This window comes from Thamnophis elegans, chromosome 13 (genome assembly GCF_009769535.1).
Source record: "Thamnophis elegans isolate rThaEle1 chromosome 13, rThaEle1.pri, whole genome shotgun sequence".
In the NCBI taxonomy this organism is placed as follows: domain Eukaryota; kingdom Metazoa; phylum Chordata; class Lepidosauria; order Squamata; family Colubridae; genus Thamnophis; species Thamnophis elegans.
Window position 1 is genome coordinate 40,017,619 of NC_045553.1, and position 27,580 is coordinate 40,045,198.

Consider the following 27,580-nt stretch of genomic DNA (forward strand, 5'->3'; position numbering starts at 1 on the left):
CTACCTAGTTGAAAGCTCAAGATCCTGCCCCCACACCCACAACTCCATCACATGATCCAATCTCCCATTGCCATGTTGGCAGTTCCACCCATCCAGTTCCAGCCAGGTGCAGAGATGAAGAGACAAAGGATGACCTTGGTTTTCTAGAAAGAATTTTGTTTTGGCTACACTGCATCTAATGCCGTACAACCCCCCTCCCATTTTCCCACAATAGAAAAAGGCATAGTAGAATAATAGAAAATGTGACAGGCCAAAGATCCAAAAGAAAGCTGCAGGCTTGACACCTACCTTTCAGAGGGGAAGTCTATGATGGTATGGAACTTCCCCTGCAAAGCAGCGGGTCCTTCTCCTACTTCGATGTACTTGCTGTCTGTCAGGGCTGGAGAATTGATCTGTGCCTGAGTCCTTGCCTGGGCCTCCTCTAAGGTAAGCAGCTTTGTCGAGGGAGACGACACCAGCAAAGATTTAGGGCGTGACAAGGAACTGTGACCTGCCACAGAAACAGAAGGCAAAGCAAGAGGGAGAACGGTGTGAATTAGGAGAGCCTGTGAAAGAAGAGATTCCTGAAATAGAGTCATCACTGGCCAACATTTCCTTCATCTCAGGACTTAAGCAGGGAATCTTCAAAACTCATTATGCTTTTATCAAGAAAAATCTGGCAAGGAAAAAAAATGAAGTTTGGGTTTAACATAGTGGACATTCCATGAATTTATTTTTCCTTCCCTTCACTGCACGATAACTTGCGACTCAGTTTTGCTTCACGGATTTCTTTTTTACTTCTATAATTTTATATTATATATTATCGATTATAAATACTTGAGAAGTCGTCTTTTTTCTCACATAAGGGCCTTCACAAGCTCTTTCATTAATATAAAATGTTTGGCAAAATCCTATTCCCCCACCCCCCAAAAAAGTCGCTGAGTTTTACTCCCAATTTAAATTCAAGAAAATAATGCTTGAAGATTGTGTATGGCTTAAACATTACCGACTACCTTCTAGCACTCATACTGCTAAACCCAGTGAGTTCAAAAACCATTTCTTTAAAAAAAACAAACTCACAGGAGAAACTCCACCATATTTAGCACTTTTTTTTTTACATTTTGAAGACAGTTAATTAACAAGTCAAGACGTTGCGTCAAACAAGCAGACACTACTTCTTAATGGCAACTGGGCTGAAAAGGTTGGGAATATACATCAGGCCAATCCACAAAAACATCTGTTGCATTTTGCCTTAATATGTTGTGTGAATTCAACCATTGTGACTTTTAAGCCATTGTTAACGACTTAATATGTTGTGGAAACCCGCCCAATTATATGGTTTTATGTGTGTATATGTGCTGGAGAATTCTGGGAGTTGAAATATATTCATTTTCAAGTTACCAAAAAAAAGGAGCAATATGGAAATTCAGTGTTTGTCTGCTCCACAGGAAAGACAGACATGGTTTAACACCAACTGAGTTCATTTTCCATTCATGTTCTAATCTAAAATGTTTGTTGAATCTTCTGTGTGTATGTGTGTGCATGCGTGCATATATATATATATATATATATGTGTGTGTGTGTGTGTGTGTGTGTGTGTTATATTTGTGCTGATAAATAAATAAAGGGAGACTAGTATAGATCTATTTCAAGCTGTTTAGCTCTCATCAGCTAGCCATATATATTTATATTTAGAGTCACAACCCCTGGTAAGCCCCAATTATGGGAGGAAGCTAACTGCTTCCATCATCTGTCAATCGGCTCGTCACAAGAGTCCATCACGACAGAAACCCAATATTTTTACTGTTGCCTTTGTTATATTTGTGTTTTATTTGTGCTGATAAATATGTAAAGGGAGACTAGTATAGATCTATTTCAAGCTATTTAGCTCTCATCAGCTAGCCATACCCTTACTGGGATAGCTAGATCTATACTAGTCTCCCTTTATTTATTTATCAGCACAAATAAAACACACACACACACACACACACATATATTTATTCTATAAATAAAAATAAATAAATGGCTGTGTGTGTGTGTAAATGGCTCTGCTGGAGCAATTTCAACCAAACCTGGTACATAGATGACTTACTCTCTGGAGAGAAATACTGTGAGCGTAAGATACCCCTAACACCTCTCGGGATGCGGGTTCTATTAAGATACAGCCTGTTGTGCCTTAAAATGGCTTCTATTGTACTGCTGTAAAATGACTTCTACTGTATAGCACAGTGGAGTTGCCATGGTAATGGCTTCACAGTACTCCACAAGGGGACTTCCTCTGGTTAGGAGGAAAATCCAACATTAGAAATTACATTTGGTCCAGACATTTTCCCCCTATAAATAAATACCCGGAGAACGCTGGGTTATCAGCAAGTTTCTTATAAGCATAACTTTGCCAGAAAGGTGACAGTTAGGGAAATGACTACTGTCACTCAAACTGAAAATGGGTCCAGATAATTTCACTCCATTCTTTTCCCTCAACCTGAGGTGGGGGACGGGACACACCATATTTTATGATTGTCTATGGAAATTCTCAGTCATCCAGGTCATAGTCATCACAAAGATGCTTTTTCTGGTTTTTCTTTGAAGACTTTTTGCTTTTCATCCAAGAAGCTTCTTCAGCTTCTTCACCACAGAGTGGAAGAAGCTTCTTGGATGAGAAGTGAAACGTCTTCAAAGAAAAAAAAATAGAAAGTCCAGTTGCCTCTTGGAAAAAAAGCACCTTTGTGATATTTTACAATGGTGATGGTGGAACAAAAGCTTGGTACAAAGCCTTGAATAACAAAATGTTTTAGAATGGACGCTTCACAGTTGAGAGAGCTCTGCATGGTACCCAACTTTTAACAGAGGGACTATTTTCCATGATGGACATCTGGACATCTAAGCTTGATTGGCCTCCAATGAATGTGAGGTAGTTGTTTATTAAGCTGCATTTCTTTGGTGGGTCAGCCAAGCAGAAAAATGAAAACTTTGGACACTGCTCTGTCAACGCTTTCCAATGTTTGTTTTAGTTTATTTCTGAGATACATACCTGCACTCTCTCGAATGACAGAGCTGAGTTTAGAACTGAAAAGGACATCCACGTGATTGAGAATGAATTCCACCACCACTGATTGGATTCGTACTTCCATAAAAGCTGCTGTTCCACTGAAGCAAGCAGATTCTATCTGTTTTGATCTAAGGAAAAGAATGCAAGCATTAGCCAGTGCTCCAGCCAGTACTAACAGTTCCTGGTGTACATAGACAAAACAACTGAATGCCTTCCCTTTTTCACAGGAACAAATATTTGCACAGTGGTCGCAGTGTGAAGTCAACACACACAATGCTGGAGAGACAGATACAGATTAACAGAGTTGGAAGGGACCTTGTAGGTCATCTAGTCCAACCCCCTGCCCAAGCAGGAGACCCTACATTATTTCTGACAGATGTCAGCCCGGTCTCTTCTTGAAAGCTGCCAGTGATGAAGCTCCCACAACTTCCGAAGGCAACTTCTGTTCCATTGGTTGATTGTTCTCACTGTCAGTAAATTCCTCCTTATTTCCAGGTTGAATCTCTCCTTGATCAGTTTCCATCCATTATTCCTTGTCTGGCCTTCAGATGCCTTGGAAAATAGATTGACCCTCTCGTCTCTGTGGCAGCCCCTCAAATATTGGAAAACTTCTATCATGTCTCCCCTGGTCCTTCTCTTCACTAGACAAGCCATGCCCAGTTCCTGCAACCGTTCATCGTATGTTTCAGACTCCAGTCCCCTAATCATCTTTGTTGCTCTTCTCTGTACTGAGTCTCAACATCTTTTTTATAGTGTGGTGACCAAAACTGCATCCAGTACAGTTGAGATAAGTTGACAGCTTGGGTATTCTCTCCTCCATAATATAATGCAGAGCAGTTACCACATATGGACTTTTCATCTGTGACTCGGAAGAACCCTTCACCTCTTTCTTGCAAAAGAGGGGTTCATAATTTCTCTGTGAGAACTTATTATAAGTAGCAGTTTATTCCAACAGGGAATAAAGCTTAGTCTATCTCTGAGCTAATTCCTGGCAAAGTCACAGGTGTTAACATCTGACACGAACCAAACTCATAAAAAAACAAGTTAAGCTTCTATTTCTGGTTCTCAGTAGGGATCCGACTTGTCTTACTGTTTCATTCATTACCTAGTTGGTGCCAATTTCCCCAATGAATGTTTTCCATTTTTTCCTTGGAAAAAACAAAAACAACCACCTCTGGACAAAAAGTATAACATTAGAAGCTATTTCTCACTATAGAAGAACCCTTCTGTTTTCAAAAGGCTTTTTAAACATAAAGCGTGCTGGTAGAACTTTTCTAACAAATGTTATGAAAAGGTGTAAGCTGTCATGGGCTACAGCTCGGTTCAACAGATGTGATTTCATCTCCGTATACAATACGATCCAGAGGGGTTAGACACAGAAAAGGACTATCCTTTGCAACTGTGGTGACATGCAGACAACAATACATACCTACACCTGCCCTTTATGTGCTGATCAGTGTATAGTTGAGGCTCTCATGGCAGCACCACAGAATGCAATGAACATTGCTAGTTTCTGGGAAAGATCTGTTTAACTTGTACATATTTTAACTTTGTATTTTATATTTTCAATTCTATGTCACCTAGTAACTTATTTCGATTGTGATGCTTCTGACACAAATAAACCAAGAAATCTCCATATTGTGTCACGTTCCGGCGGTCACGTTGAATACAAACAGAGAGTCAGTTTGTTTGGTGAAAAACCTTATCTCTATCTCATATTACGTGATAACCAGCACTAAATGACAATGACACAAAGGTAAGCAAATCCAAGTCAATTCTAACCAAGTTAACACCATCACTCATATATGATGCTTCACCAGCTCCACCCACAACTCCACCCAGATGACACCCAACCACCATCACCAATCACCATGAACCACACCCTCAGCCACACCCCCACTCAGTGTCACCATAGCCTCCTTCCTGGTTAGCCACATCCGAGCAGAAGAGTTACATCAGAGTAGGCAGTTGCACCCAAGTAGAAGAGTTACTCTGCAGAGTAGTGAGGGAAGCCTTGCAGAGCTACATGCAGCTACAGGCTCCGCCCTGAATGGCAGCCCGAGGGCTGACATATTGTTGATTGCCATAGACTAACATGGCTTCCTACAATAGCCACAATCGATAGATACCTTAGTAGGTTTGGTGCCCAGACAATGGCTAAGTTCTTGGTATGCATGTTTGTGATGGCACAATATTCAGCCAGGTGTGATAAATGCCTCATAAGGAACTCCAGGGTCCTGGGGGTGGAAAAACAGACAAGAACTTCAGAGAAATTAGTCTATGATGCTACAGTTTCAAAAAAATAAATAAAAACCAACCCAAGCTAAAGAGGACTGGAAAAAATTATCAGCAAAATGAGGTACCCTAATAAACAGACTCATATTTCGCTTTTTGAAAAATGGCCAACTCTTTGCTTCCTTGTTGCATTGCAATACCAAAGGAAGACAAATATATGTCACGTGGATCAACATAGTAGCTAGGTGTTTCCAGCAGTCAAGGTTTATATAGGCAACTGTGAGATTCCATTACTGGTGACTTATTTCCTAAAAGATGGCAATTGCCATCTTTGATGACCATTAGAGGGAGCCTCTACCACATTAAAGAACTGTACATTTTCCCTGTGCAGGGAAGAAAGAGAGAGAGAGAAGGTCCAGTTCAGATGATGAAAGCAGTATCAAGAGATTGCATAACTGACCAATAAAAATATGCTACACCTTTGTTAGCAGATTTTGTGTACGGCAGGAACACATGGATCCTTTAAAATAATTCTAGAAACGAATGATATTTTGAGATATCAGTATCTAAGATGGATTTATGTTGATTGCTTATTTAGTATCCTATGACTATCACTAACTGTTGTATCTTATGATTTATGATGAATGTATTTCTATGATGGCTATGATCATGATTTATCATTTATAGTTCTTATGTACATGAGAGCATATGCATTGAAGACAAATCCCTTGTTTGTCCAATCACACTTGGCCCATAAATAATTCTATTCTATTCTATTCTATTTTATTCCTATTTCTATTCTTACTCTACTCTGTTCTTATTTTACTCTACTTTACTCAGATATTTCAGAACAAAGCACAGTTAATTTGCTTTGTTAATGTGCTTTGCAGTCCTCTCTAAGAGGTTAACCGTGTCAGCCAACAATCTGGGTCCTCATTTTACCCACCTCGGAAGGATAGAAGGCTGAATCAACCTTGACCCGGTGAGATTCGAACTGCCAAACTGCAGGTAGCCAGCAATCAGCAGAAGTAGCCTGCAGTACTGCATTCTAACCACTGCGCCACACTGGCTCAAATAGGCCTGAGCCTAAGCCATTCGGCTCACGCTTAAAAAAGAATGTAGGCATCCAGACTGCTACTTCCTCTAAACTTTGGGTGTCCAACCTTGGCAACTTTAAGACCTGTGGATTTCAACTCCCAGAATTCCCCAGCCAAACATTCTGGTAGTTGAAGTCCACAGGACTTAAAAGTTGGACTCCCTCGCTCTAAACCAGGGGTCTCCAAACTTGGGAACTTTTAAGACTTGTGGACTTCAACTCCCAGAATTCTCCAGCCAGCAGAGCTGGCCACAAGTCTTAAAGTTGTCAAGTTTGAAGACCTTTGCTCTAAACAATGACAGATATGGTGATGTGGCAAGGAAAAGAGCAACTGCCAGACCTCCTAATTCTACAAAGCTATAAGAAGCCAAAGGACATAGGACAAGAACAGATACAAGCAACAGTTAATATTCTATGTAGCCTTCACTGTGATAAAAATTAGCAAGAAATCTCAGACTTCAGTGAGATCTATTTCTTTCCATCCCGAAATGGGCTTCCTACTCAGTTTCTATGGCATGCTGAGTTAGACGTCTAATCAAAGGATTAAACTCTCAAGTTTCCCATAACCACACCATGCCCTTCCTCTGATGCTGGATGCCTACATGCTGTATGTAGCAAGCAGCAACGTTCTCCAAGCCGGCTACAAGAAAATCTCTTAAATGTTTTCCAGATCTCTAAACCACTTGTCTGACTCACTCCTGCTAGCATTTGCATCTTATCCTTAATACGGATTGCATTGAGATGAGCTGTCCTACTTCCCTGCTGACTCTTCAGCACATCTGCTATCTCTTGTTGCGATGCACAGAGTTAGACCTGCCTTTCAATTCTATTAAATTTTTAATTGACGATTCCGCCTGAAGGGCAAGATAACAGCCAGTAATTTCTTCACATTTGTTCCCCTTTTGCGCCCTGGAGTTTAATATTTCTAGGAGGTATGCTGAATTTTGCATGATGCTTCCAAGCCCACTTCATAGAGGATCAGCAGAGAGGACACAGATGTTTTGTCTTGTTACCGAGCTAAATAAAGTGGAAGTCAACCTCGGGTCATCATAAATCTTTCAGGATACTAGAATAACAGAGTTGGAAGGGACCCTGGAGGTCTTCTAGTCCAACCCGCTGCTTAGGCAGGAACCCCTATACCACGTCAGACAAATGGTTGTCCAACATCTTCTTAAAAACTTCCAGTGTTGGGGCATTCACAACTTCTGGAGGCAAGTTGTTCCACTGATTAATTGTTCTAACTGCCAGGAAATTTCTCCTTAGTTCTAAGCTGCTTCTCTCCTTGAGGACTTTCCACTCATTGTCCCACCCTCAGATGCTTTGAAAAATAGCTTGATTCCCTCTTCTTTCTGGCAGCCCCTGAGATATTGGAACACTGCTCTCGTGTCCCCACGAGAACTGCTTTTCATCAAACTAGACATACCCAGTTCCTGCAACCATTCTTCATATCTTTTAGCCTCAGGTCCCCTAATCATCTTCGTTGCTCTTCTCTGCACTCTTTCTAGAGTCTCAACATCTTTTTTACATTGTGGTGACCAAAACTGGATGCAGTATTCCAAGTGTGGCCTTACCAAGGGATTACAAAGTGGTATTAACACTTCACGTGATCTTGATTCTAATTTCACAGAGGGAAGAAGGGATCCTCAATAAACCAACAAACTATAGGACAACAGGTCCATCTCTTCCTGGAAGTAGTCTTCAACTTACAACAGTGACCATTCAAAGTTACAAAAAGACTGGAAATAAGTGACTTGTGACCCATTTTTCACACTTATGACCATAGCGGCATCCCCATGATCATGTGATCAAAACTCAAATGCCTGGAAACTGACTCATATTTATGACAGTTTCAGTGACCCAGGGTCATGTGATCACCTTTTCTGAATTTCCGACAAGCAAAGTCGATGGGGAAGCCAGATTCACTTAACAATGATATTAACATAACAACTGCAATTATTAAGTTGATTCACTTCATAAGTGTGGCAACTGTTGTAAAATGGGGCAAAGCTCACTTAACAAATGTCTCACTTAGCAACAGAAATGTTGGGCTCAAATTCAGTCGTACGTCGACGACAATCCTGAACAGCCTTATGATTATTATTTTTTAACTCCCTAGACTAAAGCAGAACACACATTTCCCTAGCAATTTGTCATCCAAATACTAACCAGGCAAGATTCTGCTTAGCCCTTTAGCCAAAGCAAACTCAGACTACCTGCTGAACAGACCGAGAACTTCAGAGTCTCTAAAGAGTTATTTTACAACCGCGTACGGAATGAGGAAGGCGGAAAGGACATTGCTTGTAAAACAGGGTGGAGACAGATTCGTGTTAATGGAGGACCATTGCTACAGGATGTCTGCAGGGAAAACGAGACACGGGCTTCCCCCAAAATCACCGAGGGTTCTTTTTTAAATAACATAACCACCAGTCCGTGTAAACACAATTGAAATAATTGGGCAAATAACCAAGTAGGGCAGACCTGTAGTGTGGTGGTGGCAACTGCTGGATGACATCGTGGATTTTCACCAGTCTTTCTTCGTCGGTAGCAGCAGATACAGCATCCTGGAAGAAACCCCAAAGTCTCAGTCCAGCACATTTCTTTCTTTTTTCCCCTAAAGCCTTCCAGAGGAATACTATTGAAATCATAATGCAGAGCAAAAATAAATGTGTAGCTAAGTTTTTGACTGAGTGGGAAGGGACCTTGGAGATGTTCTAGTCTATTCCCCTGCTTAGGCAGGAAACCCTACACCCCCACTAAATCACAGGGGGTTAATCCTTTGGTATTCTGTACCAATTCCAATATGCAACAGAGTATAGTGCAACCCTCCTGACCGGAGAATTCTGGGAGTTGAAGTCCACAAGTCTTAAAGTTGCCAAGGTCAGAAGCTCCAGTTATGGGAGATTTCCCCATATTTCTCCCTGGCAAAATAGCTATGAGAGTTATTCACTTATTTGGATCTCTTGGGACTAGAATGGAGCGCTCTTAAATCTATACAGGCATCGTCAACTAAATCTACTGTGTTTCCCCCAAAATAAAACAGGGTCTTATTTTCTTTTGACCCCCGAAATATGCACTTGGCCTTATTTTCGGGGAAGTCTTAATATTTGTGAGGTGCAGGAGGTGATGAGCGTGGTCACCTCATGGCTGCTGCTGTGTTGCAATATTTTCAGGGGAGAGCTTATTTTAGCGCATGCACTCAAAAGCCCGATTGAGCTTATTATCTGGGGAGATCGTATTTTCGGGAAAACAGGGTAGTTTAGTTGCTAAGTTGACATTGGCATTGTCAACTAAAACCTAGTTTCTAGTTTCTGGGCAAGATCTGTTTAATTTGTACTTATTTTAATCTTAATCTTTTAACCTTACATTTTATATTTTACATTCTGTGTAACTTTATTTTAATCGGGATGCATCTGAGATGGATAAACAAACAAACAAATCTCTGTGTTGTTGGCTACCAAAGGCTAACATGGCTTTCTTCCTACAATGTCCGCAATCAATAGATACCTTAGTATCGTGATGAGGAAACTATGACACGTGTGCACAAAGTGGCAAGCGAAGCCATGTCGCCTGGCACATGTGGCCTTGCCTGTTTGTCTTCTGGGTTTCTGGTGCGCATGCATACGTGACAATCAGCTGTCCTTCACGTGCGTGGCAGTGCCAAAAACCGGTGTGCGCATGTGCGCCAGAACCCAGAAGTTGGGCTTTTCCGGAGTGCGATCCCTTTGCCCGTGCGGCAGTGCCAAAACCCAGCCTGTGCATTCACGCCAGTCAGCTGATTGTCGGGCACGCATGCACACTGTATTTAAGTACAATGACAATAAAGATTATACTTATATATAGGGATCGTGCCAGTTATTTAAGTGTGTTTTTATTTCTCCACATTATCCACAGGAAAAATTTAAGAAATCTCTGAATCACAACTCATGATACCCATACAGTAAGAGGCAGGGCTGTCTTAACGCATGAGCCTGATGGGAATTTGCCTGCCTCCCCACGAGCATAGGTGCTCCATACTAATCTGTGTATGTTAATCCTTCAATGCACCTTGTATCATATATGTAAATACACCAACATATTTATTATATTTTACTGCATTTTTGATTAATACTAACGTGCATTAATAGAAATTAACTCTCATAACACTGATAAATATATGTGTAATTTTACAGACCATTAACATTTTTAATCCTGTGAATGGTTGTCGTAGGGATCCATACACTGCTTTGCAATCTTACCGAAAATTTCTCATAGAGCTGATAGGTGAGCAGAGGATTGGGGAGTTCTCGAAAATAAAGTTTGCAGAGTGAACCCACACAGTGTATATCCTGAATATAGACATCTTTTGTCAAGTCGGGGATTTGTTCGGAGTCAAACTCATGCCTGAAGGGAGGGAAAAACAAAAAGGGAGGGGGGGAGAATATATTAAATCAGAAAACAACACGGTTTGCCTTTAGGTAAAGGTAATGGTTCTCCTTGCACATACGTGCTAGTTGTTCCTGACTCTAGGGGACAGTGCTCATCACCATTTCAAAGTCGAAGACCTAGCGTTGTCCGAAGACATCTCCGTGGTAATGTGGCCGGCATCACTAAACGCCAAAGGTGCACAGAGCGCTTTACCTTCCCACCAAAGGTGGTTCCTATTTTTCTACTTGCATTTTTTACATGCTTTCAAACTGCTAGGTTGGCAGAAGCTGGGACATGTAATGGGAGCTCACTCTGTTACGCGGCGCTAGGGATTTGAACCGCTGAACTGCCAACCTTTCTGATCAACAAGCTCAGCATCTTAGCCACTGAGCCACTGCGTCCCTTGTGGTTTGCCTTTAAGTAAGATATAAAATCAACTTAAAACACATGCCAATTTTTTCGTAAAGCTGCCTTTTTTTTCTAGATTTTTTTTTTTGACAAGCATTTTCAATCATCTTACAGCCAATTAGTTTGCTCATAAAAAACTACTAGCTGTAAAGTGGATGAGGCAATTACATAAATAATTGCAAGATACGTGGCCCATGTCATAGAGTATGTCATTATGTATTAAATGACAGCTTCCTGTTTAGATAAATTACCCATCTGTCAAACCTACAAAGCGAAAGATGAGTGAGAGGAATGAAATAAAGTCCCTGAAAGCCACCCCCAGCCCATATACAATCCAAAGGAAACTGAACCTTGTGAGTTTATTAGCCAAAATATTAAAAACATTTATTATCCAAACTATTGTAGAAAGTTAACATCCACCCTTCTCTTGGAAGAAAAAATATTTTGAGGAATATGAAAAAGGCAGAATATTATATTTCACAAAGAGAGAAATGGAAAGATGTTTTTTAGAGGGAGGAAGCAGTCCCACCTTCCTTAATAGCCCATATCAGATGTCAGCACTTAAGAGATAAAGAGCAAATGTCCTCACCTAAGATCCAACAAAGGAAGATTAACCCTCAGCCACAATAGGAATCGTCCAATGCCCCTTTCATTGCATCACCCTCACAAATCTCAACCAAACCTGGGAACTCAGACAACCTATAGAGCCTTCTATGACCCCTACATAACCCCTACCTAGCCCCATGGGAATCTGACAACAGCCAATAGAGTACATGTTCTTGCACAGGAACAGGAAGCTCAAGGGCAAAGCCCAAAAGAAGATATAAAAACACCTCACTCTCAACTCTATGTGGTCAGCTGCACCAGAACCATGGGCTTGGTGGTTCTGTTCATCAGTAGACCATCTTTCCAAGCAGCCTCCATGTTTCCAGTGTCTTTCTCCCAGTTTGGAAATGAATCAGATAGATATTTCTTCCAATACTTTTTAAAAAAAAAACTTTCCTATACCTACCAAACAAAGTACAACTGTTTTTGAAACTTGCTTCTATATTGTCTGCGATCCTACTGAATGTCAGATAGTAGCTCCAGAACAACCCAACTGTTTTCTGTTCCAACTGATTATGTACTTTGGTTTTTCAGAAAAGGATCTTAAAATCCAAAAGGAAGCTTTGGAGCATAGGAGAAATCGGGTTTCAGAAAAAGGGCACCCAGCAGAGAATGAAACTCACAGATTGCACACAACCTTACCGTAATTTTTGGATATTGGATGCGATCCCAGACAGACGGTAGATTCCATCCACAATACCATGTTTTTCAATGAATTCAGTGCAACTCTTGAGGACCTGGGGAACTTAAAAGGAAAAATAAAAAGTGTTAATGGACTATCAGATGTTCTAATTTGCATCCTGACAGATGTGTCCATGCAAGATTCATTGGATCACGAAAGAGTTCTGCCCAAGTAACACTTTTCTTAAAACCTTTGCTTATCCCATTCGTTTATAGATCCAAATTGAAATAAATATATTACTAAATGTGGCCTCAGATAAGTAAGTGCCACTGAGATCTGTCTCTAAAGTGTAGCTATTACTTTAGTTACCAGTATTATTATACTGCAGATTTAAACTCCTAGTCTCAGGCCTGCAATTATATTCCTTTTAGAATTTTGGCCTGCCACACTTTCTCTTATTTCAATATGCTGTTTCATTAGTATAGTCGATGGGAGGTGGGAATAGACAGGAGTAGGATTGTGGAATGTATTGTTTTCATTCTTTTCTAGAAGCCAAGGTCATAGTTTTTTTTTTATAGTTTTATTTGTCATTTATAGGCCACCCTTTTCCCTAAGGGGACTCAGGGCAGCTTACAATTCGTGGGAAGGAGTGCAAGATGCGATAAAATATGTGAATAAAATAAAGTAAAACAGTAAAACACAACATTCATTCAACATTCGGGTGGGGCGGATTAGGATCTTATCCCCAGGCCTGACGGGATAGCCAGATCTTAAGGGCTATGCGGAAGGTCTGGACGGTGGTGAGGGTACGAATCTCCACGGGGAGTTCGTTCCAAAGGGTCGGAGCTGCTACTGAGAAGGCTCTCCTCCGCGTAGTCGCCAGTCGGCACTGACTGGCGGATGGAATTCGGAGGAGGCCTAATCTGTGCGATCTGATGGGTCGAAGGGAGGTAATCGGCAGAAGGCGGTCTCTCAAGTACTCAGATCCACTACCATGGAGGTCATCTTTTGTCTCCGAACTTTTACACCTGACCGGAAGCAACTGGGTGGAAACGCCAGGGTGGAAGAAGAAGATTGGACCATGTGATGGATTTGTGGGTGTGGGGACAAGATCATGAACTTTTAACTGGGTGGAATTCTGATGTCATTTCCAGAATTGGGATTAACACGGATGTGCTAAGATGTCTGCTTTATTAAATTGGAACTTTAAGGATCATTTTGCCTTGGACTCTGATTTAATTCTACATGATACTTGGAACGTTGACACCTAGCTTCTATTTAAACTCACTCCTCTCTACAAGTAACTGGATTTCTGGCAACATTCTATAGTTTACTAATAACCATTGATTCAGAATTAATACAAATTTAGAGACCATACACATACACACACACACACACACACACACACACACACACTTGCTTTTAGTATTATATGTTGTAGAAATCCAGATCTCGGAATCTGTCAACCTGATATTGTAATGCACGCCTAACCAACTGTAGTTTAGTCAAGAGGCCAAATGATTAAACAAACGTATGCTTAGATGTCATATGTGAACCTACTTTTTTCTACCATTTAATCTATAGCACCAAGCAGATGGAATATTTTCACTAGGATAATGGCTTATTGATGATTATTCTCATCCATTGCCACCTAACATGTTTTTCTTTCTTTCTAGGGATAAATAGAAACAGGCAGTATGGAGGATGGGTTTAAATAACACTGCATTTTTTGAGGCATACTGCTGTTCAGGGACAATACTATATATCCCATGGAGGACTGAAGCCTCCTGGTGATTGCCATGTCTTGCTTAACTCATAAAAGGTAAAGGTTCCCCTCGCATATATGTGCTAGTCGATACCGACTCTAGGGGGCGGTGCTCATCTCCGTTTCAAAGCTGAAGAGCCAGCGTTGTCTGAAGACGTGTCCATGGTCATGTGGCCGGCATGACTAAACACCGAAGGAGCACGGAAAGCTGTTGCCTTCCCAACAAAGGTGATTCCTATTTTTCTACTTGCATTTTTTTACATGCTAGGTTGGCAGAAGCTGGGACAAGTAATGGGAGCTCACTCTGTTATGCGACACTAGGGATTCGAACTGCAGAACTACCGACTTTTCTGATCAAGAAGCTCAGAGTCTTAGCCACTGAGCTATCACGTCCCTTTGCTTAACTCGTAAGGAGAGCTAAGTATTGCTATAGTTCTGCTTTGGATTTGTTGGCTGTAGCTAGAAGATCCCAAGGCCTTTGGATAAAAATAAGAAAATCATCTTAGGAATGTTGGCCTTTAGTCCACTCACTCTTGACCTAAACAGTTTCAGATTATCAAACCAGACAAGAAGTTACTCTTAAGTTAATTATTAATATTTCTGTATGTGTCAGGATATATATTTGAGCATATGAATCAGAGGAATAGAAAGAAGGTAAGCCACATGTACAGTTTCCAGAAGACATCAATTATATGAAGTTAATCTGTAACTGAAAATGCAGCAATACAGATTAGGATCAATTGAAAAGCAGCTAGTATTAACATTCAGACCAACATACCAACCAATCCAACAGCAAACTATTCAAAGCAACCAATCCATATACTTTTAGCACCCCCCAAGGAGTAAAACAGATTTCATGGCAAACATTTTAAAATACCACTTTAAACTGGTATTTGCTGTGGTTAAAAAATAACAAGCACGGACATTTAAACCCTGGCAAATACCATGACTACATAACTTTGAAAGATTTTTAGGGGAATTTAAAACCTATTTGTATGTAATCTGCCAATTCACGTAAACTGAGAACTGACAAGAGATACTGAATAGTTCTTAAAGCAAATCTGTATATAGCAGGTAGCATTGTCTCAGGGCACAATTACAATACTAGTTTTCCCAGACAATTAGGTTCTCACTGAGTTGGAACATCCCCCAAATTATTAAAAGGAATGCTCAAGGAAAAGAAATGTAAAAGGGAGACCCAAGAACGGAAGAGAGAGGGGAAGAGAGAGATTGCCTAAGGCCAATACTGAACTCACTCTGCTTATAATAAATTAGCCAATAACCTGGCATTATTTTTAGGGGAGAAATGTCTGGACCACACGTAATTTCTAATGTTGGATTTTCCCCCTTACCAGAGGAAGCCCCTTTGTGGAGTATTGTGAAGCTGTTACCATGGCAACTCCTCTGCGCTGCACAGTAGAAGCCATTCTACGGCAGTACAGTAGAAGCTATTTTAAGGCATAACAGGCTGTATCTTAACAGAACACACACCCCAAGGGATTTTAGGGGTGTCTTACCCTCACAGTATTTGTTTCCAGAGAGTAAGTCATCTGTGTACCAAGTTTGGGTGAAATTGTTCGAGGCATTGCAGAGTTATGCTTGAACACACACATACACAAACATATACAAACACCCAGCCGTTTTTATATATAAAGAAGGGAGGTAGGAGTAGGAGTAGGAGTAGGAGAAGGAGGAGGAGGAGGAGGAGGAGGAGGAGGAGGAGGAGGAGGAGGAGGAGGAGGAGGAGGAGGAGGAGGAGGAGGAGGAGAAGGAGAAGGAGAAGGAGAAGGAGAAGAAGAAGAAGAAGAAGAAGAAGAAGAAGAAGAAGAAGAAGAAGAAGAAGAAGCAAGATCATGCTTATTCAAACCCAGTTTTGACAACAAAATATTGGATCTACAAAGCTACTGATATATTCCTTTGCATGGCATTTGTCTTTCCTTCTTTCATTAACCCCATTCTCCTCCAGGATGACATTAGGCCCTGCACAAAAACATCCAGAGGTTCTCAGTGATCCCAGTTATCTCCACTGCTACCTCTCTGCTTTATTGACACAATGGATACGGAGAACAAGCTCAGCATGTTTCCCTTCACATTTGTCTCCGGGAGCTTTCCAGCCTTGTGACAAAGAGCATCAGGGAGAGCTGTATCTGTCATCATTAAATTTCAGGAGCACACCCCCCCCCCCCGTGACATTGAACATCAAGGTAAAAGAGAAAATAATTCCCCTCCCGAAAGTGGAGAGCGGGAGAAGTTCTTCTAAGATGGTATTACAGGCAGTTCGAATAGTCAAATAGTCAAAGCAAAAAAGTGACTATTACTATCTGTGAATTTGTTCCCATGCATCTGAATTTTGATCGTGTGTACATGGGGATACTACAACGGTCGTAAGTGTGGGGAATCTTCTTTTCAGTGCCATTATAACTTTGAACAGTCACTAAGTGCATTTTTTGTAAGTTGAGGACTACGTGTAGCTCATTTGCGATTTTATTAAAGGAGGGAGAGGAACACTAAGTTGGCCAAACATTCAACAGTCCTATTTGTCCTCCAGACACAGATGATGTACCAATCATTAATTCTCTAGTCTCCCTGTCAAAATGGATAAGAGGACTTCTTTTCACCATGCAACTGTGCCGGAGAATGGCTAATTCAAAAGCCTTTCATTGTTCTGAGGACACAATTAAAATCTTTCACATGAATTAACTGCATTACAGTCACCATGGCTTACAATTAAGGAATCCACAGTACAAATGTAACGGCTTGCATATGATTAAACAAATGTGCTTATTTCCTGATCGCTGATAGTTAGCTGGACACCAATTGTTGAATTCAACTCAGGGAACCTTCACCTTAATGGTTCTTCCTATGTATCTGCAGGTGATGGATGTAGGAGATTGACAGTTTGAGACCGCAATCTGTTTGGATTCTCATGTTACATTCACAGTCAATACTAGACTGATAAATTGGACTCTATATATTATGAAGAAGAATATTAATGTAATGTTGATGTTAATGTGAAAGGTGTACTTGGGATACTAGTTTCATGGTATCTTTTAAAATGGACATGCTTCTCTTCAAACAAAATACCGGATGAAAAGGATTTATCCATTTTTTGATAAATGACCCAATTTGTCTCTGCCAATCTAGTTGCCTTTCCGAATATTCTCACATCTATGTATAAAACGTCTTTTGGAATGAACTCCCTTTACTCAAATATCTGAAGTCTTTCTTTGAACCAACACAACCAAGATCTAGTAAATTGGATCACAATATGAGGCATTTTTCCAAAACACCGTGCTTCCATGTGTATTAAGGTAAAGGTAAAGGTTCTCCCCACACATACGTGCTAGTCATTCTCGACTCTAGGAGGTGGTGCTCATCTTCGTTTCAAACTGAAAAATCAGGGCTGTCCGAAGACGTCTCCCTGGTCATCTGGCTGGCATGACTAACTGCTGAAGGCGCACGGAACGCTGTTACCTTCCCACCAAAGGTGATTCCTATTTTTTCTACTTGCATTTTTACCTGCTTTCGAACTGCTAGGTTGGCAGAAGTTGGGACAAGTAACGGGAGCTCACTCTGTTATGCAGCACTAGGGATTCGAACCGCTGAACTCCTGACCTTTCTGATCGACAAGCTCAGTGTCTTAGCCATTGAGCAACCTCATCCCTTATGTATTATTGATGATTATATAATCATCCTATTTATCCTTCAAGAATACTTATTTTTAAATATATCATTATCTCTTGTCCTTCTGCATAGACAAGGCTAATCATTCAGGTAATTAGCAATTTAATAATTCAATAATACTTCAAGGTGAGCTTACAAATGTTAAAAGCACAATATTCATGAATTAGAAATTTTATCTCACAAGTATATGCTCCTGTTGTTTTTAAAGTATGAAATTTCCACTTTATTAAAAAGAGGGGGGGGGGGACAAGAGTGGGAGATGTTACATTTGTTGTAAAAATGGTACTACGTGTTCCTTTTGTACAACAGGTGTATCTGTCAAGCCCAGAACAACTTCTGCCAGATGTCATCAGCTGTCATGGGACTTCTCAGAAAATCAGCTACTGAGGGGGGGGGGGGGGAACGGGACAGCATATCCTAATTATAGTAGATGAAACAGAGTATTATGCTGAGGCTCCCCTGATATATTGGGATATAAGATGTAGAACGCAATTTTGACTTTTGTGAGTTGCTAATAATGCTGAAACATCTTAAGTTATTTATACATGAAATTGCAATTAACAATGCTTAATCAAACGAGAAGCTATTTTCAGACCTTCAGTTTCTAGGCAACCTGCCATCCATGTATCCTAGATACTTCCTGATTTGCACAAACCTCGTTATATTTAACTACCATGAGGCTGTAGGATACCGAGCACAATAAACATCTCCTGTTGAGAGATAAAGCAAGCATTTTGTGTTTCCTCTTCCTAATGCCAAAATGACAATTCTGCATTCCCGAATTAGAAGTGCATATTCAACTGTAAAAACTTAAGCATCCCAGCCTATAAAGTAGTCCTGCCATTTCTGGTGGAATTAAAAACCACAGGGGCCATTTTGTTCTGGGGGATTTCAGGATGTTCCTTCATTTCAGGACTTAAATCTGAACTGGGTCCTGATTGAATGCAATTAGATTGTTTAACCAGGGATTACAGATGGGGACTGCAGCCACGAAATTAAAAGACGCTTGCTCCTGGGAAGGAAAGCTGTTGTGGTCCAGCAGGAACTGTTGGAGCTGCAACCAGACTCCGACAGCGAGGGGCCCCATGAGTCGGCTCTGGAGGATATGGAGGACCCTGGACAGGGTTCCGACTCCGAGCAGGGCGCAGAGAGGCTGGTTGGCCACCAGGAGGCACCTGAGCCTTGGACCAGTGGGGAGGAGACAAGGGAGTGTGGTCCTGACCTCATGCATTGGAGCAGTGGCGAGGAGACAAGGGAGTTGGTCCTGGATGCCCGACAACGGAGAGCTAATAGGCGTAAAGAACAGTTACGCAGTTACAGGAGATAATTGCACTCAGCCAGTGGTAATTAGGCTCCTCTCAACACTATAAAAGGAATGATTGTCCACACGCTCATTGCAGGAGTCAACGTATTTACTAGAGCTAGAGAACTCTCATGGCTAGCTTGGCAGGCTGGATTGCTGCCAAGGTTAGTCTGTGCTGGATTGCTGCCAACGTCTAGTCTGTGCTGGATTGCTGCCAAGGGCTACTCTGTGTATTAATAAATACTTGAAGTATCTTTGTCTCGGCGGTGCTTTGGTGTATGAAGAGGGGGGGGGGGTCAGAACAGAAAGCTATGGAAAATCTTGACAGAATACTAAAAAGAAGAGACATCACCCTGCCAACAAAAGTGGGTATAGTCAAGGCTATGGTTTTCCCAGTTGCAATGTATGGCTGTGGAAGTTGGACCATAAGGAAGGCTGAGCACTAAAGAATTGATGCCTTTGAACTATGGTGCTGGAGAAGACTCCTGCGAGTCCCTTGGACTGCAAGGCGATCAAATCAGTCAGTCCTAGAGGAGATCAACCCTGACTGTTCTCTAAAAGGCCAGATCCTGAAGATGAAACTCAAATACTTTGGCCACTTAATGAGAAGGAAGGTCTCAACAGAGAAGAGCCTAATGCTGGGAAAGATTGAGGGAAAAAGAAGAAGGGGACAGAGAAGGAGGTGGCTGGATGGAGTCACCGAATCAATAGGCGTGAGCTTAAATGGACTCCAGAGGATGGTAGAAGACAGGAAAGCCTGGAGAAATGTTGTCCATGAGGTTGCGATGGGTCAGACACTACTTGGCAACTAACAACAACACTGAATTAATCCAAAATTTACCTCTTAGCTATTTAATTCCTATTCTCTATATTTTCCAGTTTTCAATATACTATTACATACTGTACTGTAAGGTAACTGCTAAAGAACAGGGGTTGACTTGTGAGTAAGGCCAAAGGCAGATGATAAATGGCCCCTCCCAGAGGAAATTAAAGAGGAGTGAAAGGGGAGTGGAGTTTGCAGAAGACAATTAGTTCGCTTAATTGGTTCGTGACTCTCCAAGACTCCTTGCCAAGTTTTGCACATATCGGCCTGTCAGCTCTCCAAGCCAGATAAGATCTGTGACTGTAAATCCTCTCTTGAAAGACTTCGCTCGATGTGAATGAGCAGTATTCACAGTAAACTAATAAAAGGGGTTTTTGCCGGGACAAGGAGTTGCTTCATGCTCTTGGGAAGCCTAGGTCAGAATATGGTACTTCCCTAGGCAACATATCTTCCTCCGTTTCCCAAAGTCATTCCCACATACCATCACACCTCTAGGTCTTCCTCTACCCCATTGGATCATATACTAGGTGAAGATGACTTTATCAATAATAGTCTGAAGCCAGCCTTCCAGCAATACAGCCTCTAGGTCCCTGGGAAGAAACTGGTCCAAAGTAAAGACCTGTATTAAATATTGTAGTGGCATCCCTCCTCTACTGTCATCTGCTCTCCTCCAAGTCTCCAATCAATCTTCCTGTGTCTCACCCACCCACTGCAAGGTTCACAGCTATCACTGAGTCAATCCTGTCCACCTGTTTATCAGGGATATCGTAAATAAGTATCTGGGCACAGAAAATCAATGGCAATAAAGAACTGTGTGCCTTAATGTCACAGACCAACTGAATTTTGTCAGGCTTAACACTTTCGAGATTTAATCGAACACTCTGCTTGGGTAACTGTGAAGCTGACCTGACCGAAACCATCTTGGAGCTTCAGTGCTGCCACACTGGAGCTGAGGAATAGGGAGAGGGGGGGATTGAGATAGTTGGGACTTTGTAGCCAAAACAAATACTTTTCTCTTGAGAACAAGGATATTCTCACACCTGGTCCCTGGAAGGAGGATTGTTGTTATTGGAGGGAGCTGTGATTGGATCATGTGACTGATCGTTTTGAGAAGGTGAAAAACTGTTGCTTTTAATTAGATGAAAACCACGGGAATCCTCCGAGTTGGTTTTCACCAGATATGTCCCAATATGATATTTCCAATAAAACTACCCTTTGAGGAATCCACTTGCCTCAGAGTTTTGGCTTGCTGTGGATCTATTACTTGGAACCTGACAGCTTGTTCAGATGACTGTAATTAGGTTGGTTAGTTTACTGCTTGATAATCCTAAACTCAGTCCTGCTTTAGAATTAATATGCAGATCTATTTGCTAAAAATGGCCTAAAGTAGCCTAACAATAATTTGGCTAATAACAAAAACATATTACAGCTTGTTAAGAGATTATAAGTGACAAGAAAAATGTTTTTAAAATGTCTTGCCAAGCTCCAACTGAGAGTGATTACTTTGGTGTTGTGTAGATTTTGAGGCACAGATGGACTTTAGAGCTGGCACTTAAGCAAGATTAATTCAAAGACAACAGGGTTTCTAAACTCAAACCAAAGGTGCTTTCTATTTTTCTACTCGCATTTTTTACGTGCTTTCGAACTGCTAGGTTGGCAGAAGCTGGGACAAGTAACGGGAGCTGACTCCGTTACGTGGCGCTAGGGATTCGAACTGCCAAACTACCGATCTTTCTAATCAACAAGCTCAGTGTCCGAGCCACTGCATCCCGTTCATATAGAATTAGTTATAATTAAATCCAAGTTTCTTTCCGAAGTGGTTTCTGTGCTGGTTTGTATAAACGAAGTGTGCATAACAAGCATTGTTCGCTTCTTTCCTTACCATTGTGGCCAGAGTTCAGAAAGATGTTCTCCAAGATCACAGCCAAACACCCTCTCCTTTAAGATCCCACGCTGTTTCAGTTTCTGCTTGGTTGGTCGAGACTTCATGAATGTACGCAAGAAAGTAATAAGCTTGCCGTGTTTTTTGGACACTGTAGGATTGAAACAGAAAATTCATTTTAGGGGAAGACCATTGTGAAGATGCTTTATTAATATGGGTCTAGTCCAGGGGTCTCCAACCTTGGCAACTTTACGACTTGTGGACCTCATCTCCCAGAATTCCTCAGCCAGCATGCGCTGGCTGAGGAATTCTGGGAGATGAAGTTCAAAGTCGTAAAGTTGCCCAAGTTGGAGACTCCTGATCTAGTCAATAAGAAGCAACCCTGTTGCTCTATTGGCTGTTTTAAAACAACCTCCTCTTTTTCTTTATATTTTTCTCCACTATCATTAAAAATAACTGATCAGGTGAAGCGAATCTGTAACAAGAGAATTATTTCAAATAAAACACGCAGAGTAGCTTCAAATTCCATAGACTTGTGAGATAGTAGGCAATTGACAGGGAAGGAAAGACAGCATAAAAACAGGCGATGCAGCTCCATATTTTGTCCCACAGTTTTCCTAGCTACTTTCAGAAATCCAGAACGAAACACTGGGTTAACCATTTATGAAGGGAAATGACATGCTCCATTCTTCTATGTTCAGCTATAGCACACTTCGGTGGCCAGCCTGATATTGTTCCCTCGCTTGCATCCAAGTCAATTTTTCCCAACAGGATTCAAAAACTTTTCCGCCTCTTCAGAGAAACCACAAGCATTTAACTTTGGAGATGAATTAAAGGGCTGCTAAGCTTCTACAATGCTGCTTACTTTATTTGTTCATTGATGGCGCTTCCATAATGCAAGAGTCAACAACAACAAAAACGAATCCTGGCTGTTTACAGTACTTACATGACTGATGGGTAGCAACTGATGGCTACGTTTGCACAATCCGTTTACCATTAAACAAACTATTACGTCTGCAATTTCTTGGTTTGCATGACGCACTGAGTACACAAGAGTTTCCACAACGTAACTCCCAACTAAAAGAGGTTGACTAGTTCGCGCAAAGCCCAGCCAGTATGTTTGATTTGCTTTTTGCTTGGCTGTTAGCAATGATACGTTCTTAAGAATCTTTGGTATCGTCAAAATATACAATTAGATCATTCAAACTTTGAGTTCAGGCACCTGATGGGGAGAACAGGACTGGTTAGAGCCAGGTGACAATATGACCATCTGGCCCTCCCATTTTTGTACGAAGTAGCCTGCAGTACTGCACTCTAACCACTGCGCCACCAAGGCTCATGGATGCCTGTCCTTTAATGATAGGAGTATATACAAACACACATACACACACACGCACACAAACACTCTTCCTACATGTTCTCTTTCAGCTGGTATGTTTATCCTATAGGGAATTTGAGAAAGTTGTACATTGCATCTACTTATTTTTCAATTAGTGCTCAGCTATTGTAACATTTTATTACTGATTCACTTTTATTATTATTATTATTATTTCTGTATCCATCTTGATATGATTTTGATGTTATATGCTTCCCTTTTAGGAAGTATGAAGCACAACTTTCAACAGGAAATCAGAAAATAATCTCATAACTTTCATATTGATATTGAAATTTTTTGGGGGGACAGCTGTTTGTTTTATTTCCCCTACAACAATAAAATAGATAGCCAGCAAAGATAGTAATATATGGAAAATTGCTCCTGGAATCAGGAATCGGTAAGAAACTCAAGAGCATTTTCTATTTTTATAATTTTCTAAGGATTATTAATTGCAGGTTACTGAGTAGGATCTTTAAAAGCATAAACCTTGAGTGTTAACACACCAAGTACAGTGGTATCTTGGTACTCAACTGCTTTAAAACTCATCGAATTTCGTATTCAATGCATTTTGATGTGAAAATTTTGTCCCGATACTCATTGTTTGTTTGGTATTCAACACACAAGTTAGAACTTGTCAGTGTCGGCTGTCTTGTGACTCACTATATTATTCCTTATGGGGGAGAAAAAATGTTTGGTACTCATCGTTTTTGGTATTCATTGCACCTCCTGGAACCAATTAACGATGAGTACCAAAGTATTACTGTATCCTCATAATCCACAAGTATGCAAGTAATATATGGCTACAAAATGAGAAAATAATACATTTTTAAAGCAACCGGCCTATGAAAGAGACCGATTGCCTTTATTTGGCAGCAAAATCTCTATAGAGATATTTTACTGAAATAAAAGCCAAACATGAAGCAAATTGTCTGAGGATTTCCTATGTCTCCTACTTTTTGGTATCAGGAAGTTCTCAAGGCTCAATTGTGCAGTGGTTATGAGTAGTAGGTTACTCGAGCTTGTTCTCCTTCAAGGCAAAACTTGACTCTTTTGAAACAGGTTGTTGTGGCAATTAAACTATATCAGAGATTGTTTGAGGAGGTGAGGAAAGCATCCTGAATTAATTTCAAAGTAATTACATAGCGTGTTATTTTACATAACTGAACCCTGAGTGAAGACATAGACAATTCCGAGGCGGCTGCATTAGGTAACAGGGTTAATCAGATTTTCAATTTGTTAAAGGAGGGGGGGGGGATATCACAATCAAGCGAATGTTTGTGAAAAGTGCCACTGATAGGCACACAACGTCAATGCAAACTGAAGGGAAGTGATTGATGACAAGAGCAAATGGGTTCCTTCCTTTCCTTCCCTATTCGGGATAAGTGCAAGTCATTAGCATTTCCCCTACTTCCTTGTTTGTATCAGCTTGCCATTGTTACATCCCAGCATTAGCTAGAACCACGGTAGATATTGTTATTATTATTATGGCAACATTGCAAGAGGAATTTGGGGCAAATATGACGGCCTCTGTTCAAATGCCAGTGTTCTTACAGAAACGCTTTGGAGGGGGAAAAACCCCATGCCATTACGTAAGAGAAAAGGAATGTGGGTGAAATTCAGCTCTCCTTGCTCAATTCATATTTTGGCACTTTTTGCTTGACATTCATTTTGGAACATCACAACAATTCAAATTGGATCACAACCTCTGGTTTAATGAATACAATTTGTTGATTTCCTCTGGGTCAGTATGGTGGTTTGCTGAGAGCTCAGTTTCCTGATCTTGACTTGTAGACCAGGGTGTCTGCAGGTTGTAGTAAAATATATATATATATATATATATATATGTTTAAACGGCGGCCCCGACAATGCAATTGAAGCTCATCCATTCTTTATTTGCGTCCTTGCAGAGATCCCTGGAAGGGACAGAGCTGACATGGTACTTTTATCCTTGGCACCGGATGAGAGAATATGGACGGAGCTTTCCTGCCTCTCTTTGAACTCGCTGTTTAATCTCACTAACTAATTGCACGGAAAATGAAAAGATTATTAATAGAACTGTCCAAGAGAATAATCTGACAACCTACAAGACAGCTTTAAATTAACTACAGTTTAATAATAATGCTTTTCTAAACAAAACTCTGGGAGGTTTCATATTATAGCAATAGCACTTAGACCTACATACCGCTTCACAGTACTTTAATAGCCCTCTCTAAGCGGTTTACAGTGTATTGGCCTCAACAACCTGGGTCCTCACTTTACCCACCTCGGAAGGATGGAAGGCTGAGTCAACCTTGAGCCTGGTGAGATTCGATCTGCCAAATTGCAGACTGCTGGCCTTTCTTACTATATATTCTCTTAAACTAGGGGACTGTATTCAATTTAATCTGTAGTTTAAGGCGAGAAACAACTGGTTCAGTCATAGTCTGGATGTTACAGGAAACGTCATCTAAACTAGGTCTAAACAACACAACTATGAAGTTACTCAACTAAATATTGTTTAATACTTTAATACTGCAGTATTAAATATCGCAGTATTAAAGACTGCAGAAAATCAGAGGCAAAGAAGGTATATTTTCAATGAGTGTGACTAATAATTTAGCTTCACTGTTTACCACACTGAACCTTTATCAATGGAATGGTCTAAAAAAATACACTTAGAATTTTATAACAATGGAGCACAACAGGCTTAGAGGACAAAAGAGCCTCTTTAATTAGAATCATGACTTTATTCTTTGAGAATTGGCTGACTGCAAGCATTACCTTTAGTCTAGAATGTTTTATGACCATGACAAAGGCAGAACAAAACAGAAAACGTTTGTACATTCTTCAGAAGGGGCATTTTGAAAAAGCAGCTTTGCTATCTTTTTCTTAGCAATAAACTTCAACGTATTTACTCTACGGAAGCTTAAAAAATTGTGGGTCTGATCAGCACCTTGACTAATACATTTTATTGAAAGGCACATCCTTGTATGAACTGCATTTTATGACTTGCAAATAAAATTAGTCAGAGACAGGTGCTACCAGACTTCTGATTTTCAGAACTTACAGGATATCGCTTGGCAAACAAGAGTAGGTGTAGGCTAATGGAATTTATGGTTTTTCTACCCTGAGGAGTTCAAAATCCTATGCGGGACCTTGCCATCAATAACAAACTGCACAGGTATTATACCTTTATAAGAGAACATTTCTGATTTCTAAGTTTTACTTACAATTCATTGAAATATATACCCTGCCCAAATTAGTCTGGGGAGAAAAATAAAAATAATACCCTTGCATCATCATCATCCTCATAAGGTAAAGGTTCCCCTCGAACATATGTGCTAATCGTTCCTGATTCTAGGGGACGGTGCTCATCTGTTCTAAGCCAAAGAGCCAGCACTGTCCAAGACGTCTCCGTGGTCATATGGCCAGCATGACTAAACACTGAAGGCACATGGAACACTGTTACTTCCCACCAAAGGTGGTCCCTATTTTTATACTTGTATTTTTACATGCTTTCAAACTGCTAGGTTGGCAGAAGCTGGGACAAGTACGGGAGCTCACTCCGTTATGCGGCTCTATGGATTCGAACGGCTGAACCGCTGACCTTTCTGATCGACAAGTTCAGTGTCTTAGCCACTGAGCCATCATGTTCTCCCCAATAATTCTCATAGGCAATGCCTATTATTAAGTCTAGATATTTACATCAGACTAGATCAGAAATTTCGATCTGATGAATTTATGATGCCTTCTACAACGTAAAAAGATTGAGTTACTTGATATTAGTAGATAAATGATATTTATATGAGATGACTGCTGGTCTTGGATGAAACCCTGAAGGTAAGCAAGACAGGGACATTGAAGCAAAGCATCCCTTTTGGTTTAAGAAGCAAGGGGAGGGGGGGAAACCCTGTGGATGTAGCTGAATCTCGGCTGAACAAAAGCATCTTTTTCAAGGGCATCACGATCTTCAAATATTCAGACTACGCATTCTTATACTCAAGATCTGCCAGTTGAAGAGCTGTAAGACTATGCCTGCAGCAGAACATAAGGCACAGCTCTGTCACTCAAAATAAGGCAGCTTTAATTTCAATTGCTAGTGCATCTGTTATGACAGCGCATTCCCACCAACACAGTAGCCAAATTAAGGACTGAGAAGGAAGGAACAGATTTCCATCCAATTCCATACTGCTTAGACTTTGAATACAAGCGCAAAGGTAAGTCTCCAAAACCAATCAATTCCACTTAAGAGTTTTGAAGGATTCATTCAGAGCCTCTTTCTCTGACCTCTAAGAATCCAACAGGATAAGCTAGAGGACTGAAGAAAAAGAAATGAAGTTCCCATGTTTAAAAAAAAAAAGAGTGAAATT

General features: G+C 40.8%; 1 protein-coding gene across 1 annotated transcript in view; it reads right to left on the bottom strand.

Annotated features, from left to right (window-relative positions):
• The window catches only part of ARHGAP32 (Rho GTPase activating protein 32), a 169,323-nt gene that overhangs the window by 11,164 nt on the left and 130,579 nt on the right, over positions 1 to 27,580 (bottom strand). Inside the window, 8 exon segments of the mRNA XM_032229513.1 lie at positions 289 to 490; positions 3,011 to 3,156; positions 5,158 to 5,265; positions 8,838 to 8,920; positions 10,595 to 10,739; positions 12,420 to 12,522; positions 21,857 to 21,875; positions 21,877 to 22,007. Of these exon segments, the coding sequence (XP_032085404.1) occupies positions 289 to 490; positions 3,011 to 3,156; positions 5,158 to 5,265; positions 8,838 to 8,920; positions 10,595 to 10,739; positions 12,420 to 12,522; positions 21,857 to 21,875; positions 21,877 to 22,007 (937 nt within the window).